Raw genomic sequence first — 19,218 nt, forward strand, 5'->3', positions numbered from 1 at the left:
TTCCTACGCCACCATCATCCCAGAAGGAAAAGGCTCCTTCTCCTTCTCCATGCTGTTATAAATAATCTTCAACTTGGGCTGGAGAGATGGCTCAGAGGTTGAGAGCACTGACTGCTCTTCCAAAGGTCCTGAGTTCAATTCCCAGCAACCACATGGTGGCTCACAACCATCTGTAATGGGATCTGATGCCCTCTTCTGGTGTGCAGGCACACATGTGGGCAGAACACTGCATACATAATAAATACAACAATCCTTTCTGTTTTCTTATGCTTACTCTTTGTCAGCTGGTTGCCTGCTCCACCTACAGTTGACTTCATCTAGCTCCTGGATTAAAGGTGTGTGCTGGGGCTGAGCCACACAAGTGCTTGTTTACAGTAAACAGAAAGCTCTAGGATCAAAGGCTGAGCCATTAGAAACAGATTCTTGCAGTTCACAATCTGGGGGGTTCACAATGTGATTGAATACCCGGCAACCCCTGTGCCTGGGTAGCTCTCACAGCACTGGGCGGGGCTAAGGGCTGCTGGGGAAACTGTCACTAACAGTGACAGCTGTTGGCCCTGCATACAAACTACACGACTGACCTGCCAGGCAGGCGCAGTAACGACATGACTATTTCAGAGATAAGCAAGCAATCACTTTCTGATTGGACTTGAGGCTTGCTCCACAGAAGGGCATTAGCGTCCGGTACAGTAAAACATGGCCAGAATCCCAGAGGAGAAGCCAGCCACTGCGGCTGTTTCGCTAAGTGTAAGTGAAGTCCCCATCAAATTGCCTTCCAAAGATTCAGGTTTATGCCTGTAAGCTGGTAGCACTGTGGGCTTCTGCAGTGCACTGTGGTTACTGTGGAGACATAAATGAATGGTCTAGGTTCTGAGAATCAGTGCAGAGTCATGGTGAAACACAGACATTTGGTCTTTCCTGAAGTCTCAGTGATGCACTTCTCCAAAGCAACGTCGCCCATAACAGATGCCAGTCAACAAATGACAAGTTTTTTCCTCTCTGTAGAATGTACTAGGGCTGGATAGAGGGGGAAGGGAAGATTGCTGCTGCTGGGTACTTCAGTCCCGTGAAACATTCATCATCATATTAAGCTGACAGTTAAGATTTTTGACTTTTGGCTTTTGTGTTTGTGTTTGGTTGTTTTTTTGTTTGTTTGTTTGTTTGTTTTGGCTGTTGTTAATAGATACACAACACACAATCCCCAGCCTTGCCGATGCCTCTTGCTTTCTGGAAGCTGATTCTGTGAGTCACAAGCTCTGCTGAGTGAAGCAGCTTCTGCTTTCCTGAGAGTAGAGTCTCCGAGATGCACATCCAGCTTCCCTGTTCCTCACAAGTGCTGGCACCATGTCCAGGAATTCCCCTGCTGAGTCCCACAGTCCTTCCCGGAACAGGAGAGACCACGTGTGCTGCAGTCTCGGCCTTTTAGGTTGTGCCCAAAATAAAGTTTTAGCTCAAGCAAGACCGAGTGAAATAGCTAGTAAAAAAAACACCAGTGAAAGCTCATGTCACACTTACCAACAGAGCTGCCGCAGGAAACAGTCTAAAATGTTACTTAACAGCCTCATTTAATAAACACTCAGCAGAAGCCACGCTGGAGTGGTAAATGTCTGTGATCTCAGCAGAGGCAGAAGGATCGCTGTAAGCTAGAGGCCAACTTGGTCTACACTCCAAGTTCAAGGCCAGTTAAAGATATGCAGCCACATCTAGTCTCAAAAGGCAAAGAGTAAGAAGGAACTGTCAGCACCGGGCCTCTCCTCACCTGTAATTAGCTGCACTTGCAGACTAATAGTATGGCTCCAAACCCCTGGCCTGGGGGGGCCTTTGGCAACAGCCCGGGGGATTCAGGGCAAAGATTACCAAGAAGGTTAAAGTCTTTAAGGAAACAACAGGCACGAGCAAGCAGTAATAAAAAAAAAAAAAAAAAAAAAGCCGGGTGGCAGCGACTGCCCTAAGCACTTTCCCTGTATTAACTAACTTAACACCAACAGCCCTGTCAGACCCTGCAGCACCCTCACTTTAAGTGTGTGGAACGCAGGAAAGCTTAAGGAGCCCGAACAGAAAGTTAACACAGCCAAGAAGTGATGAGACTCGGTCAGGCTGGAGATGCCACGGTGGACAAGGTGGACAGCTTCCCGTGGTTACCCCGGGTCACGTGGAAGCTCCCAGATGCCCACCAGCCCTCGCCGGCTCTCCTTCCATATGTTTGCTTTTGCTGCCTTAAACCACACTGTTGAAAAACAAGAAATAACGGAGTGTCTCCAGTGTATACAGAGGAAACTCAACTTCTGTCCTGAGGACGCCCTTCCAAATATGATGTATCAAAGAAGTGGGCTGGAGAACCGAAATGGACAAAGAATCCAGAGGTGGAATATCAAACAAGTGAGTGTTGAATGAACTCTTTAATCCCAGCACGTGGGTTGCAGAGGCAGGCAGCTCGAGGTCTACATAGTGAGTCCCAGCACAGCCAAGACTACATAGAAAGACACATCCCGCCCCTACGACGCCCCTTTAGAAGAAAGGAAGGGACCCATAAGCTGCAGAGATGAGGCACATCCACGGTGTGCAAGATAGCCCTGTAGAAATGTCCCAAATGATGTGTAAAAGGCACAGAGACCATTAACCGTTCAGAGACCAGGAACCGAGACCTGCAGGCCTTCCCAGGAAGGGTTTGCTGCTGCCTGAGTCGCTACGGGTAGTCTCCTTATGCTTGTAGCCCACCACTTGAGGTGTCGGGAACAAAAGGGGAAATGGGCTACATAATAACCAAGCAAGCCTGGACTACAATAGTAAGACTCCATCTCAGATTCCCAGGGACCTTCTCTCCTGTCCCTAGTACAAGTAGTTTTCACTGCCAGTTTTCCCTACTAAAGTTCTGAGCTTTTTGAGAAAATGGCCAGCCTTGTATCTGCCTTTGTTTTCCTGAAACCTATCACAACGGGTACAGAGCAGGCCCTCACCTAGATAAAGGCCAAACAGCAAAAGCTCGTGGTGAACCAGGGATGAGTAAATAGGTCTAAGGTAGCTTGAGCTAGCCTCGACTCAAGCTACAGCCAAGGATGACCTTAAAGTCCTGAGTCTCTTCATGAAGCTATGGCATGTGCCACCACACCCAGTGTGTACAGTGTTGGGGATGGAACCCAGGACTTTCTATATTCTAGGCAAACACTGTGCTAACCTGCTACCTCTCAGCTGGTCCTCATTTACCACATCGTAAGTCTGGGACCATTTAAAGACACCATCGGGGCTGGAGAGATGGCTCAGTCATTAAGAGCACTTGATGCTCTTGTAAAGAAGCAGAGCTTAGTTCTTCACAGTGGATTACAACCTCCTCAAACTTCAGTTCCAGGGGATCCGGCGCCCTCTTCTGGCCTCCTCGGGTACAAAGATTCAGACTAGTGTGCATGAGTGAATCATGCCACAGTGCACCTATGGAGGGAGGTGACTTTTTCCTTCTACCATGTATATATCTGGGAGAGAGAACTCAAGAACTGATCCACCTTGTTGGCTTCTCTCTCTCTCTCTCTCTCTCTCTCTCTCTCTCTCTCTCTCTCTCTCTCTCTCTCTCTAATACCTTTGTGACAGGGTCTGTGTGGCACTGTCTGGCCAGGACCTTGCTTGGTGGATCAGGCTATCCTGGAACCCAGGTGCCTCTGCCTTCTGAATGCTGGGATTAAGGGCATGTGCCACCACATCTATCTCTCTTTCTTCTAAACATTTTTATTTGTTCATTAAATATTGACTTTTTTATTTCTTATTTTTTGAGACAGGATTTCTCTGTGTAACAGCCCTGGCTGTCCTGGAACTCTCTCTCTGTAGACCAGGCTGGTCTTGAACTCAGAGATCTGTCTGCCTCTGCCTCCCAAGAGCTGGGATTAAAGTCGTGTGCCACATGACCTGTCTTAATTTTTGACATGTCTATTGATTTATTTGTCCGAGTACATAATGTGTATGGTATTTACATGTGCGCTTTAGTGTTCACTGGGGGCAGAGGAGAATGGCCACGTCTGTCTTTATCAAGGACTACCGCCGGACTTCTTTGAGGTAGATCTCTTCCTGATCTTGATGATTATAGAGACACACACCCAACAAGCAGTGCACTTAAAAGCCTAAATAAAATATTTATTGAAACAGGGTTTCACTATATAGCCTGGGCTACCCTGGAATTCACTAGGTAGACCAGGCTGTCCTTGGAATGCTGAGATCCTCCTGCCTTTGCTTCCCTAGTGTGTTGGGATTAAAAGAACGCACCCACCATAATGGCACACACCTGTGGTTCCAGCTCTGGCGACATGGAAACGAAAGACTCAGCCTGAATATATAGGGAGTGGTGTTAGCCTCACATTCGTCTTCTGTGCCAGAGCTAGGATCGACACGGGGCCTCTAGGCACACCTGGGGTGGGGTGTGGGTTATCTTGATTAGGTTGATGTGGAAGACCAGGGTCAATTCCTGGGATGAGATTGGGGACTGTATACAAAGGAGAAAGTGACCTTGTGGTGGTGACACACACCTTTGATGCCAGCATTGGGATCTCTGAGTTCAAGGCCAGCCTGGTCTATAGGACTAGGGACCCTTAGAGAAACCCTGTCTGGGGAGTAGGGGTGGAGGCAGGTTGGTTAGCTGAAAACAAGCAGTCGTCACTGTCTCCTCTCCTACCTGCCCATACCTCAAGCTCCTGCCCAGGACTTCCTTTCCAGAACAAACTGTAACTGAGCCAAAATAAATGATTTTCCCTTATGTTGTCTAGAGGGCATGAATGTTCACAGATAAGCATTGGAGAGACCAGGAATGTCAATCACAGCAGGTTGTCTCCTCGACCAGTATGCCTGTTTTCCACTCAGAAGGCTTGGCTATCTGTAGGGCCAGACCTCACCCAAATCACCAGAATGTTTATCCAACTCTCTTTTTCCAGACCTTTATCTTTATCTTTCTCAGTCAATAGACCCCCATCTGTCTTACTTAGGGTTTCCATTACTGTAAAGAGACACCATGACCAAGGCAACTCTTATAAAGGACATTCCATAGGGGCTGGCTCACTGGTTCTGAGGTTCCATCCATTATCATCATGGCGGGAAGCATGGCAGCATCCAGGCGGACATGATGCTGGAGGGACTGAGAGTTCTACATGTTGATCCAAAGGCTGCCAGGAGGAGACTGGCTTCCAGAAGACAGCCAGCAGAGGACCCTCTCCTCTGCAGTGGGCGGAGCTTGAGCATTAGGACCGCAAAGCCCATCCACACGGTGACACAGTCCTTGTATACATATACCATATACCATATACCTTCTACTTTATTTGAGACAAGGTCTCTCACTATGCAGCCCTAGCTGGCCTTGATTTACTGTGCAGACCAAGCCAGTCTCAAACTGATAGAGACTCTCCTGCATTTGCCTCCCAGGTGCTGGGATGAAATTTCTATAAATTTCTATAATTTCTTAAGCATGCAGTTATATGAAAATAAATGCATCAATATGTCACAAGGCAGCATGGTTTTGTCAAGAGACCAGCCCTCTGCCTTATGTCTTATTAGCTGTGAAGTTTTGTATGGATGAGCCAGTTGATATTTTATTTTTTGTCCTTCCATCTACAATAAGTTGTCCGTTCACCATTTATGATCTTTAGTTACCAGACAGTGGTTTCACTATTCACCTAGAAGGAATGTTTTCTCTGACTGTAAATTTGTTCCAAGCCTGCTTTCTTTGCCTAGTGCAATTAGCTTGTGACACATGAAGGTTTTTTGTTTGTTTGTTTTTGGTTTTTTGAGACAGGGTTTCTCTGTGTAGCCCTGGCTGTCCTGGAACTCACTCTTTAGACCAGGCTGGCCTCAAACTCAGAAATCCGCCTGCCTCTTTTTTGTTGTTTTTTGTTTTTGTTTTTATGACACATGAAGGTTTACAGAGCTCTAATTACAACTTTTATTCTGTAGAGGACTTGAAATTACTTATATCAATTTAGGAATTCTATAAAATCATTGTCAGGGATTATGAAATCATCAGTTTGTCTACATCAGTACATTACTACATGAAAGCACATCTTCATGTTGATCTGCAAAAAATTCTGCCCAAATAGGGTGATGTCCAGGAATCATTAGGCTGTGTAAAAGTGGCAAGAAGGCACATCAGTAGTGAGAAGCAATCCTGGGATGAAGTCTCTGAGGACCCTACATCTCAGAGCTCATGAATTATAGGCCATGCAAAATGGGGGGATGGAGGGGCATCTCTAGGAAACTCACTTGCTTCTGACGTACAGACTCACACACTGATCAGATCCAGTTCCACATGGGGAAATGTGAGTTTTTCTTTTATAAACTCCCAGATGGCACCTGTCGCTTCATCTCCCTGCATCTTTACTACAGAACAACCACGGACATTCTCACTTTAAGAGTCTCGACTCAGTAAATAGATTTCCAGTGTCTACAAGGCCTCTCAATTGTCCTGACTCTGACAACTGAAGTTTCATTTTTCTCCAGCCCATACTCAGCCATGTGCTTACACATTGTTCCAACCTGACCCCAGCCAGCTCAGTGCTGGCCACCACCTCTGCAACTGTGCAGTTCCTGTTTGTTTAAAAAAAATTAATAATCTTTCTTTTTTAAATTATTTTTTATGTATACAGTATTCTGCCTGCATGTGTTCCTGAGGACCAGAAGAGGGCATCAGATCCCATTACAGATGGCTGTGAGTCACCATGTAGTTGCTGGGAATTGAACCCAGGACCTCTGGAAGAGCAGTCAGTGCTCTTAACCACTGAGCCATCTCTCCAGCTCTTGTTTTAAATTTTTTTCTTTGTACATATACGTGAGCATTCCTCTGTGTGTGTGTGTGTGTGTGTGTGTGTCCAACCAAATGTACTATGCCACACGTCTGTCAGAAGACAGCCTCAGATGTCTGTCTTGTCTGCCACTTTGAGAAAGGGTCTCGTCTCTCTCTTTTCCCTGCAGGGGGTTCCAGGTGAGCTGGCCTCTGAGATTCTGGAGATTTTCCTATTTATTTATTTATTTTACATTGTATTGTTCACTTTATTCATTTTTTTTTTTTTTTACAAAAGTTTATTACAATGTACAACAACAGGCTCCAGGGTAAAACTTCATTCTAGCTATTAGGTGGCAAAGGTGTTATGGCAGGGAATCCAGATGTTTGACAGGCTCCAGGGTAACATTTCATTGTAGCTGTAGTGGCAAAGATGTTATGGCAGGGAATCCAGATGTTTGACAGGCTCCAGGGTAACATTTCATTGTAGCTGTAGTGGCAAAGATGTTATGGCAGGGAATCCAGATGTTTGACAGGTTACAGGGTAACACTTCATTGTAGCTGTAGTGGCAAAGATGTTATTGCAGGGAATCCAGATGTTTACATAGGAATGGAAGGGGAGGGTCACCATCAACTCTGATGTGAGCAACAGCTTACTTTTTGCCAGATTTCTTAATTCCACCTGTGACCAGGGGGGCCTTCCCCACGGCCTTGGCTTTTAGCTCCTCGAGTTTCTTTTGTTCCTCCTTTGTTTCTGCTTGAAAGCTTTATCTTCCTCGTCCATCTCCTTGGCTTGCTTCTTGGGCTGTTTCAGGGGCTTCTTTTTGCCACCTTCCCAGCCCGACATGGCGTCTCCAGCCCCTTCACCAGCCCCTGACCGATTTTCTTATTTCTACCTCCCATCTCCCCCATTGGAATGCTGGGATTATAAATGTACACACTCTGGACTGGTGTGTGTGTGTGTGTGTGTGTGTGTGTGTGTGCGCGCGCGCGCGCGAATCAAGAGAAGGGGAATGAAGAAGAAACACTCAGTAGCTCTATGAGGAATGAATCTCTATCACTTTTTTCTTTTTGTAGTTCGTGCACATGCTAGCGCATGCGTGTGCTGGGTATGCGCATGTCTGGACTGCCTTTGTCAATCTTTTCCTTTTTTTTTTTTTTTTTTTGGACAGGGTCCCCTCTGACCCTGTAACTTGCTAGACTGGCTGGCTAACAAGTGCCAGGGCTCCTCCTGCCTGGTCCTCAGCTCTATAGACCCTCCCCTTTCCCCTGCACCGGGTGGTGGTGGTAGGGGTCACTGGCACACCACACCATGCCCAGCTTTTGACATGAGAGTCAGGCATCGAACTCAGGTCCTTATGCGTACACAGCACTTTACTCAGAACCCCACCTCACCCCTGACTACACAAAATGCCTTCCCTTTAGTTTGTTCTCCCAGGCAGTACCTTTTCATCTTACAAAACCGTCTGTGACTCTGTGCACTCGTATCTCCTGGGAGTTCTCCTTTTAGTGTGAGCCGAACATTCTTGGGAGACACCGTAGTTGAGGGACTTAGAAGCTACCTGAGAACCGAGAGAACCCATCTTCTGGTCACTTTCTATCCCTACCTCACCCACTCAGTACATGCAAAGCACAGCTTTGTAACTGTTAAAACCACCAGTCCTCCCGCCGTCATGACATTCCACAGACGTGGGAGCTTTTGCAAACATTTCATCCTTGGATCTTCACAGAATTCTACAACACAGGTATATCCCACAGGAAGTACACTGAACAGACAGGTCCAAGGTCTCACACACTAAACCTGACTTCAGACAAATGGTTTCAGCACGTTCCAAGTCGCTTAAAATGCCTATGGACACAAGAGGGCCATCAATTTTCGCGGATGGCTGGACGCCTAGAAACCCTTCTGAGTTTCAAGGAGTCATTTATCCAAAAATACCCACCGCGCACCTACTATGTGACAAGGGCACATGAGGACCAGAAAGCGGTCCTTCTTAGGTTCTACATCCTTCTTAGGTTCTACACTGGCCACCAGATAGACAGAGAGCGGAGGTCCGCCCCCGCCGCCACTAGAGGGCGCTGCGCCTCCCCGCGCCGCCGCCGCCACCGTCGGGGCCACCGCCCCGGGTGCCCGCAGAGGTCAAGGGCAGCGCCCGCGGCCCCGAGGCCCCAGGGACCCACGAGGGCACTGGGTCCCTCAAGGAGACGCCGTCCTCGGCTCACGATCGATACCTCAAGCTGGACCCGCGCTCCCTCGGGGCGGCCCGCTTCCGGTCCTGCGGGCGGAAGCGTCGCCGCGTCCAATCCGGGTCCCCGCCCGTGCTCGCACGGGGGGCGCCGGGCGGCTCGCAGCCGCCTGTCAGCGCGGAGGGGCGGCGCGTGCGTGCTGCGGGGCGCACTTTGACCCGGAGACGACCTCTCTCCCCGCTCCTTCCCCGGCTGTGAAGATGGCGCTGTCCAGGGTGTGCTGGGCTCGGGCTGCTCTGTGGGGTTCGGCCGTCGCCCCTGGACCCTTTGTCACCCGGAGGCTGCAGCTGGGCCGCTCTGGCCCTGCGTGGCTCGCCCCTCGGTGAGGGCCCTGGAGAGAGAAGAGCATTTTTGACGTAGAAGCCCTTCCAGCGGCTCCGCCTCTCGGGACCCCACGCCTTGGGCCCTGGGTTTTGCTTTTCCACGCAGGATCCCTACCGAACGCCGGTCCCTGACCCTCTCTGTGCTCCGTGTCCCCGCACATCCCGAGCTCATCTTTCAGCTTCCGCTTCCCATCTCTCCATGGCCTCAGCCTGCATTCTCCTGGCCCCGCAGGCTTTGTGCACACTCCACGCTCACAGCTTTCCATCACTTTCCTGCATGATCCGCCCGCTCTCAGACCAAAGGGCTTGGGTTTTCAGAAATGTCGTGTTCTGGCAATCGCTCTCAGAAAATTGTGTTTTACAGCAGGGGCCCTAGGTACGAAGTGGCTTCTACTAGTTCGCAGATAGTCTCTTTGGTCTTCCTTGTAGGTCTTCAAAGCTTCACGTTTCTCCGAAGGCAGATGTGAAGAACTTGATTTCTTACGTGGTGACCAAGACAAGAGCGATTAATGGAACGTACCATCGTTTCTTGGGGCGTCATTTCCCCCGCTTCTATGCCTTATACACAACCTTCATGAAAGGTAAACGCTAACATTGAAAACCCCGAATCCGCTCTTCGGCAGCGTTAGTCACAGTCAGTGCGATTGCAATGTACAGGGGTCCGCTGCAGCACTGTGAGTCGGGATGCCTTCTTTTCCATCAGTGTTTGAGTATTAATTCTTACAAAGTGTCACTGTCCCCTCTTAAATACCTAGAAGGATGTTGTGGTAGACAAATCCTGACATCACAGACTATAACTATATAATTATAATGTAATTTCTTTAGAAATTCCTTGTCCTGTGCAAGAAATTGTGCACAAGGGACTGTGGTAGTACAGACCAGACCCAGGGATTGTTGTCATAAGAAAACTTTATCTAAATGCTTGGTTTTCAACTCTAGGTCATTAACCCTATGTGCTCTCCAGCCAGAGATTAACTTGCTGGTGCGTGTTTATCACGTGGCCAGCTTAGATAACTTGTAGTGGAAATAGAACTGTATACACTTGGTCTCTGAAATGTTTCTATTCAAAGTGGAAGTCTGCTAGCTATGTTGAAATGATACGGAGAATGTCACATGACCACCCTGGAACCAAAATGCCGGATTCAAATCCCATTTGTGACTTAGACAGTGCACTTGCACAGTCTTGTTTGTCCCTTTGATTTCTCATCTATAAAGAAGTAATAGAACCTACCTGCTGATGACCTACTTATGACTATTATTTAGGTATCTAGTAAGAGTATAGCTCAGGCTGGCCTCAGACTTTCTTTGTAGTTGAGGATGACCTTGAATTTCTTGTCTCCTTGCCTCCACGTTCTGAGTGCTGGGATTAGAATGCTGAGCCCCCACCCCTAATGGTGAAGATTAAATCAACATATATAAAATACTTAGAACATGGCCTGATCTATTTTAGTATGACATCTCTATACTGAGTGTCCAGTATGTGTTAACTGTTACTATTATTGTATTCTATACTTCTATCTACTAATTAAAAAAAATAGAATGTTGCCAACTCTGAATATTACTATAATTATTAGCTTCATGGACTGACTTTGTCTAAAAAGTGGAGGTAAGAATGGCTACCTTGCCAGCCATGGTGGTTCTGTGTCTACAGTCCCACAACCCAGCATACCAAGGCAGGAGCATCAGGAGTTCTAGGTCAGCTTCAGCTACATAGCAAGATGCTGTAAAAACAAAAACAATAAACCCCTCAAAACAAAATACTTAATGACCACCAATCATTTATACACATACATGCTTTGAAGCCAATCTAGATAATATCTTGTTCATAAATCTGGAAGCATTAAGAGTGACTTTATTCATTTTATTTCTGTGGCTGTTTTGCCTGCATGCATACATGTGAACCATGTGCATGCCTAGTGCTCTCTGATGTCAGAAAGCATGAGATCCCCTGGATCATGACTTCTGCATGGCTGTGAAGCACCATGTGGGTGCTGGGAACTGAACCTAGGTCCGCCACAAGAGCAGTAAATGTTTTAAACCTCCAAGCCATCTCTCTAGCCCTGGAAGCATTTTAAAAAAAAAACTAGGTAAATATAAGCATTATTATAGAGTGAAGATTCAGAGTGTAATCATAGCAATATGTCAAATCGTGCAACTTAAGAACATGCCCCAGAGAGCAGCAGGTTAATATCCTGCTGGGGAGCACATAGGGTTAATTGACCATGATGCTCTGGAGTTAAGGAGCTAGAGTTCAAAACCAAGCCAGTCAGTCATTCAGGCTGGGTCATGTGCTGGGGGAGAGGATGGGGAGGTCTGTGAGGCGCAAGCTGGGGAGGGGCCGGTATGTGTGCATGTGAGTGACCACAGTAGGAGGTTCAAACCGGGATAACACCACGTTCTGTCCTCCACTTTAATGGGGCAGGAATACAGATGTTATGGGCTGATGCCAAAAAGGCTAGAAGAATAAAGGCAGACATGTGGAAACAAAATCTAAAGTTTCATCAACTCTCTTACCGGGAGATGGAGCATTTGAGACAGGTATGGGCCAGGGACAAACACCCAGAAGCTCTCGGTGAGGTACCTAACCTAGAGCTCAGCTCTGCTTCTTTCCTTTCCTGTTGATCACTGGTCACACATTTCTCCTTTGCCACGAGGGCATCCAGTTGTTCTTGTCAGAACTGGGCTCACTGAGAATGAAGTTCACAGCACAGCTAAACAGAATTCCCGGCGCACACTCTGATTAAATCTGTGAGTAATAAAACCCAGTTTGGTTTTTAACACGCAAAGATCTGCACCTAGCTGCAACCAGAAAGTGTTTGGCAGTGTCCTGACGTAAAAGCCCAGGAGACATTCTGTACATCCAAAAGAGTTCACTTAGAGAGCTGATAAAAGACCAGCCTGTACTCAGTATTTGGGAATAACAAAAAGTAACATCTGAGGTTCTACCCTCAAGGAACTTACCGTCAGAAGGCAGAAGTGAGCGTGGTCCTTTTTGTAGGCCACAATGCAAGCTCATTTAAGTGAGTGGGATGGAGGGATTGACCACGTTATCAAGATCTCACTCGGGTTAAAACTGGATCTGTTTGTTTCTGTTTAGTTCCGACGAGATATCACCAAGTGTCTCTTTGTTGGCCTCATCTCCATCCCGCCCTTTGCCAACTACCTGGTCTTCCTGCTAATGTGAGTATCTACCACCCGCAGCTTGAAACTATACATTCTACATTTTTATTTTATTATTATTTTATGTGTATGGATGTTTTGTCTACATATATGTCTGCACTACATGTGTATCTGGCGCCTTGAGCGAACAGAATATTCCTTAGAACTGAAGTTATAGATGTGGGTGCTGGGAATTGAACCCAGAACCTGTAGAAGAGCAGCCAGTACTCTTAATCTCTGAGCCATCTCTCCAGCCATGAAACTATAGATTTTTTGTAAAAATTAACAATCATTTTGTCTGGTATAGTGACATGTAATTCCAGTGCTTGGGAGTTGGAGGCAGAGGGTCAGAAGTTCAAGGCCAGCCTGGACTATAGAGTGAGTTATAGGCTAACCAGAGCTACATGAAACCTTTCTCAAGCAAACAAATAAAAACAACAACAAAAAAAGCCAAGAAAATTATTTCTTTTTAATTACTTTTTTATCTTTTATTTTTTATGTGTATGTGGTTGTGTGAGCATAATTAAATGCATACAGGATCCTGCAGAGCAGAAGAAGGCATCAGAGCTGGAGCTGGAGCTGGAGTTAGAGATAGTTGTGAGCCACCCTGTAGGTGCTGGGAGTTGAACCTGGGTCCTGCGGAAGAGCAAACAGTGTTCTTAATCCCAGCTCCCAAGAAAATCATTTAAAAATGTTTTCATTTCAGAAGTTCAGAGGGCGTCAAACTTCCTACTTCAATCTTTTCATTATCCCAAGTTTAAGAAAAATTTAAATTTATTTATTTTATTTTATGCCTATGAGTGTTTTGCCTGTATGAGTGTATATGCACCACGTAAGGGCCTACAAACTGTTGTATGCCATCATGTGGTGCTGAGAACTGAACCTGGGTCCCCTGTAAGGACATTATGTGCTGTTAACTGCTGAACTGCCCCTCCAGCCCTTGTCTCAAAGTTCTTAAGAACTTCTCAGTGACATAGCTCAGTGGGCCTGGGAGTCATGAAGTAACCTTAGTGTCTTCTCCACCCTACAGACAGCACCTCACTCTCCAAGACAAATGACACACTGGAAACTGTTTTTAGCAAAACAGTCATTCTCACATTCCGATATCATGGCTTCAGTATCTGATAGCCAGAGATGACACTTATAAGCCGGGACCCTTTGTGGTGTCTGAGGTGTTGGCTGCTGGGTAATCGCCGAGTAGATGAAAGCCACTCTTCTCATGATTTCAGGGCCTGAGGGCCCACGTCTGCTTCCCAGCTACTACCCTGGGCAGTTCACAGCGGCCTGGGGTTCCAGCTCTAGGGATCTGACACCCTCTTCTGGACTCTGAACAGCTGCACTCATGCACAACAATCAAAAAGAAAATAAATAAGACTTTAAAAGACAGTATTTGGGTAGGGCTCAGGACAGTGATTGATTTTTCTTATTTGGGTGATGTTATCAGGTTCACAGTGATGTTCAGCTGTTGAGTGAGCCAGTTGGAGGGCCCAAGGTCACTCTATGTCTGGTGCTTTGATTTGGATACTTGGGAGATGGACTTGCCTCCTCAGGATGGCAGTCTGGAGTGGTGGAGCTTCTTACGGTACCTGACCTTGTAAAACAAAACAAAACAAAACAAAACAAAACAAAAAAAAAAAAAACCCCAAGATCTCACCATGTAGTCCTGGCAGTCCTGGCTGTCTTGGAACCGAGAGAGATTGGCTTGCCTCTGGCTCCCAGTGGGACTGAAAAGGTGTGTGCCATCACACCTAGCCTGTACTTGTGATCTCTTTGTCTTAGACTCATCTCTGCTGTTGTGTGAGTTAATCACCCAGAGTGGAAAAAGAAGAGGCAAGTCGCGCCTGCCCATAGAAGTGGTACCAGAGAATTTATAGCCAGGCTAGCTGAATTAAAGAGCACATGATGGCCCTTTCAGGACTGTGTACGTGTGACTGTGTGCAGTAGGCAGTCTGCATCACACATAGCATCATTCAGAGCGTGTTCTATGTTTTAGTTCACAGTGAGGCATTTTACCTGACTGCTGCACACCAAGCTTCCTCTCCATCATGTCTCAGTGATACTGCTCGAAATTGTGTGAGACATGGGTGAGACTCACAGTAGAAAGACTGTTGAGTAGAGAAACGGGCCTCTGCCAGCTTCCTAGGATCCATGACTGCTGGATGACTGACTAGCCCACTCTGAAAGATGCTGCTGTCAGAAAGCGACTTTATACTTATTTTTCCTTTTAGGTACCTGTTTCCTAGGCAACTGCTTGTCAAGCATTTCTGGACCCCCAAACAACAAATTGATTTCCTGAACATTTATCATGGTATCCGGAGGCGGCCCCACTTGGAAATCATCACACATCTAAGGAGAGCCAGCACTTTTGTTTCTCATGAAAAGCTCCGGTGGCGTCTGACAGACCTGTGCACCAAGGTATCTCTCCACCCAGGGCTCCGGAGGTCCTGGGCTCCAAGGCCAGTTACGAGCAGCTAGTCTGGGTCTTTCTAAAATCTACTCATCTCTTGCAAGATGCAGAATGGCACCCACCCGACAGCACAGGACATCCTGGCTCTCAGAGACTGCTTCTCTACCTATCCCTTGGGCTTCAGCCAGCTCCAGGCTTCTCACATGGTGAGCACCTTGAGGCCTTTTGCTCCACAGGCTCACCATGTGTGAGGCTGTAAAGTGAAACTTTCCCCCTTCTCTCTGCCCTGCTGTGTCACAGAGAGCCTTGAGCCAGGCCATGCTCCTCGCGCCGTACCTGCCTTCACCCTTGCTGAGATGGCGTCTGAAGAGTCACACCACTGTGATTCACCAGCTGGACAGGGCTCTGGCAAAGCTAGGCATTGGCCAGCTGACTGCACAGGAAGTGAAATCGGTAAGAAGTTGACTGCTGTGTCGGCAGGGTCCAGGCTGGGCTCAAAGCTTACAGGACTCCTTATCTTGCTCAGATCACAATTCAAGCTCTGTGTCTGGGTTGCTTTAGCTGTTCTGATATAGGATCTCCCTATGCAGCCCTGGCTGGCCTCAAACTCTCTTTGTAGAGGAGGCTAGTCTCCAACTAAGTGCTAGAATGACAGGCTCATGGTGACATGCTGAGACCTCACCAGCATCTCATGTAGTATAGGCTGGCCTCAGACTTAAAGCAATCCTCCTGCCTCAATCTTCCACGTGTTGGGATTACAGGCAGAGCCACAACACCTGGCTCCAGGATCTTCTTTGATTTTAGTTCTGTGGACTTTTTCTTAGTGAACATAGATAGTGAGGATGAATTTAAGAAGCAGGGACCCCGGCAGGGTATGATGGCACATGCCTGTGACCCAGGACCTGTTTAAAAAAATATCAAGGACAATATATTTTAAGCCTGCTGTTTTAGACTATCTAGGTGTGTCAGTTACAGCCGGCTGTTTTAGACTATGAAGGAGTATCCTTAAAGAGTAAAGTGGGGTTTTGGTTTTTGTTTTGTTGTTTTGGTTTTTGCTTTGGCTCAGTCTTAGAGGTTTTGGTCCTGATCAGTTGGCCCTGCTGGTTTTGGTGCCATAATGCAGCAGTGCATCCTGGGAGTATGTGGTGAAGCCGGGCTGCTCATCTCCTGTCAGCTGGGCAGTAAGACAGGAAGAGGAGGGCTAGTATCAGCAGTGCCCTTCAAGGGCAGGGGCTCACTGACCAGACACCTCTTGTAGGCTTCATGCTTTAGCTCCTCCCCTGCCTCCCAGTAGCACAGAGCAGAGGGCTGAGCCTCCCGACTTACACACCAAGCTGAGGCTGTTGGTAACCTGGACGAGGCCCAGACTGGAATGTGCGGGTAGGCCTCATGCATGCTGCACAAGCACTCTACCTGGGACTAAGCAGAGTGTGTGGGTCTTGGCAGGACGTGAAGCAGTGGGCAAACTGATTTACCATCTGCAGTGTACTCGGCTGTGGGGATGAGGTGGTGGCTTATTTAGGGGATCCCATCAGTTGTGGACTTCTACTTCTGCGGCAAGCATACTGTGATTGTTAAGGATGTCTCTCTTCTGAGTGCCACAGGCTTGCTATCTTCGTGGCTTGAACTCCACCCATGTCGCTGATGACAGGTGTCGGACCTGGCTGGGGGAATGGCTGCACATCTCCTGCAGCCTAAAAGGTAAGGCAGCCTCTGCAGCCATGCTGCTGAGATCTGAGCTTTAAAACAAAACAAAACCCACAATAAGAACCAACCAAACAAACAGGGGCTGACTGTGCAGCTCTGGCTGGTTTGGAACTCACTATGTCTGAGGTTGGCTTTGAACTTGGCAGCTATCCTTCTGCCTCTACTTCCTGGTTGCTGGAATTATAGGCAGTGCACCACCATACCTAGCTCATTTTGCACTTTGTTCCAGGATTCCTTACGTATTACAAAGTTTTTATCTAACTAACTAACTATATACACACACACACCCCTATATATGAACTATATAATACAAAGGATTCCTTAGGTATTATGAAGGGGTTTTTTGTTGTTGTTTTTTGTTTGTTTGTTTGTTTGTTTTTCGAGACAGGGTTTCTCTGTGTAGCCCTGGCTGTCCTGGAGCTCACTCTGTAGACCAGGCTGGCCTCGAACTCAGAAATCCACCTGTCTCTGCCTCCCGAGTGCTGGGATTAAAGGCGTGTGCCACCACTGGCCGGCATGAAGTTTTTATCTAATGAACTGTATATATATGTACACACCCACCCCTATATATGAACTATATAATACAAAGGGAACTCAGGAGCCTACTGAGCAGGCACAGTGTAGGCTGTAAGACAGAGGACCTGCTTCCTGCCTTGAGGCAGTGCTTCACAGCCTGGGTGCTGTTGGCATTTGTCTGGGGCGTGCCTTGTGCACAGCAGGGTATTCTACACGCACAGTTGCCTATACCCATTCCATGCCAGCCACAGCCCTAATATCTCCAGACACTGCCAGGTGTTCCTGAGTTCGGGTGGTCAGGAGAGGGGGACAGAACTGTCTCTGGTGAGTAGTCTTGAAGCCGAGAGCAATGTCCTTACAGCACCAACTTCTACCATGAGGTAGGCGGCTGCTGTCATGTGAGAACCAAGGTATCCTAGATAAATAGCAGAAGTGGAGAAAAGCATGCTTTTGGGGGCTGGGGTGAAGCAGGGACTGTAGAGGATAGCCTTGTGCTGCCGTCCTCCCCGTCCCTGGCTCTGTCCCCTAGCAACCACTAACTCTGATGGTGCTTTCAGAACCGGAGCTGTCCCTCTTGCTGCACAACGTGGTCTTGCTCTCCACCAACTACCTGGAGCCACGGCGCTGAGGGAGCACGGCGGCAAGGATGACACTGTCCTGCAGTTGCGTAGTAGTGGTGGGACCAGGGGCACTTGCCAGCCATCTGTGCGCACTGGTGTGGGAGGCCAAGGAGCAGGCTACCCATCTGGGAGCTCTAGACATTCCCTCACAGCTTGAATCTAACCTTACACTAACCTGGAACAGGCAAGCACCTCTGGTACTAGACTTTTATTGTGATGTAATGCTTAGGTCCTATAAAGTCAGCGTTTGCCCAGGTGGGAATCATGTGGCCTAAAATTCACGACTGCCATGGTTTTGTTTTTATTTATTTTTATTTTTTTGAGATGTGTCTATGTTGCCGGGGCTGGCCTCAAATTCTTGTGCTCAAGGGATCCTCCTACTCCAGGCTTCAGGGTGCTGGGGCTACAGGTCCATACTGCACTGGCCTCACTGCCGTGTTCTCTACAGCCTAGCGTTGTTTTCCCGAGACGTTATGTCTCATGTAGCTGCCGGTGACCTTGAAGTCTGATCTTCCCACTTCTGCCTCCCAGGTGCTGGGATACAGGCGTGCAGCTCTACGAAGCTCTGGGGTGTCGTCTTGGGAAACTAGGCGAGTGCTCCTCAGAGTCTTTTGCAGTAGAGATCTCTGGTGCCAAGAACAGTGCAGCTTACCCTGGAGTGAGGGCACCTGTGCCTGGCCCTGTGCCAACCCTGGCAGTGATTTTTCTTACACCCCTCCCTTTTCCTTTTTGGCCTTTTTGAGAATCTTACTATATAGCCCATGCTGGCTTTTGATTCCTGGCAATCCTGACAGACAATTCTGCCACAGCCTCCTGGGGACTGAGAATATAAGCATGAGCCACACCCACCCTTTCTGGTGAGACCAAAAGTAGGGATGTTTTTCCTTGTCACTAGCATGGACTAACTTCCACCCCTCCTTTCAGTATTCTCTGGACACTTTTTTTTTCTTTGTGGGAACATTCTAAAGGAGGTGGTGGGAAAGAACGGCTGCTTGGCCTTCCCTGCGTTTGTCCCCAGCGTCTTACTTTCCAGGCTGTCACACAGCCCTAAGGACCTTATGTTTACTACCTCCACTGTGTTGCACTAAGCCATCTGTAACCAGCAGTGGCTGCCTTCTTAGGCTGTGGGTCAAAACGCACAAGGCACTAATTACTGCCCAGCCCTGGGAGACCAGGGATTTGCGTGGAGATAGTGAGCTGGGCTTAACTGTTGTGTACATCTATGCCCTGTGGTTCTGTAATGACTTACTGTATGTAAATGCATGAAGCACTGTTTTAAACCCAAGTAAAGACTGCCTGAAACCAGTTTTGGGGAATTACTTATACACACTCTACTCACTTTCCTAAGGCTTCTTTTGTAAGAGTAACCTCACTAACGGGTATTTAACTGACTGGAACAGAACTCTCTGATGGAAGGAAGGAAGGCTGGAATGGAGCATGTAAGGATCAGATGTGCTGGAATGGTAACCAGGGCTAGAGAAAAGTGTGACGCAG

The 19,218-nt window shown here is 47.7% G+C and overlaps 1 protein-coding gene and 1 pseudogene across 6 annotated transcripts; one reads left to right on the forward strand and one right to left on the reverse strand.

Annotated features, from left to right (window-relative positions):
* Nucleotides 1-7,234: 7,234 nt before the first annotated feature.
* On the reverse strand, nucleotides 7,235-8,196 carry LOC117719051 (translation machinery-associated protein 7 pseudogene; annotated as a pseudogene).
* An 850-nt stretch (nucleotides 8,197-9,046) lies between these two features.
* On the forward strand, nucleotides 9,047-19,029 carry Letmd1 (LETM1 domain containing 1). 6 transcript variants are annotated; one of them, XM_034516306.2, is made up of 9 exons: nucleotides 9,047-9,314; nucleotides 9,745-9,896; nucleotides 11,738-11,853; nucleotides 12,413-12,495; nucleotides 14,703-14,889; nucleotides 14,986-15,087; nucleotides 15,182-15,334; nucleotides 16,486-16,582; nucleotides 17,662-19,029. In XM_034516306.2, exons 1-9 carry the CDS (start codon nucleotides 9,193-9,195, stop codon nucleotides 17,730-17,732), a joined length of 1,083 nt encoding a protein of 360 aa, XP_034372197.1. In that variant the 5' UTR covers nucleotides 9,047-9,192; the 3' UTR covers nucleotides 17,733-19,029. The 6 variants fall into 6 exon arrangements, with proteins under 6 accessions (XP_034372197.1, XP_034372199.1, XP_076768207.1 ...); XM_076912092.1 differs by having other exon boundaries at nucleotides 9,070-9,207; XM_076912093.1 differs by lacking the exon at nucleotides 11,738-11,853 and having other exon boundaries at nucleotides 9,136-9,207.
* Nucleotides 19,030-19,218: the final 189 nt, after the last annotated feature.

The sequence above is a fragment of the Arvicanthis niloticus genome, chromosome 13 (genome assembly GCF_011762505.2).
Source record: "Arvicanthis niloticus isolate mArvNil1 chromosome 13, mArvNil1.pat.X, whole genome shotgun sequence".
NCBI lineage: Eukaryota > Metazoa > Chordata > Mammalia > Rodentia > Muridae > Arvicanthis > Arvicanthis niloticus.

What these genes read in the sequence shown, in the direction of transcription:
- Letmd1 (XM_034516306.2), top strand. Translation starts at nt 9,193, where the DNA reads ATGGCGCTGTCCAGGGTGTGCTGGGCTCGGGCTGCTCTGTGGGGTTCG. An exon ending in CTGCACAGGAAGTGAAATCG is followed by an intron (nt 15,335 to 16,485) that starts GTAAGAAGTTGA and finishes TGAGTGCCACAG; the next exon opens with GCTTGCTATCTTCGTGGCTT. An exon ending in CATCTCCTGCAGCCTAAAAG is followed by an intron (nt 16,583 to 17,661) that starts GTAAGGCAGCCT and finishes TGGTGCTTTCAG; the next exon opens with AACCGGAGCTGTCCCTCTTG.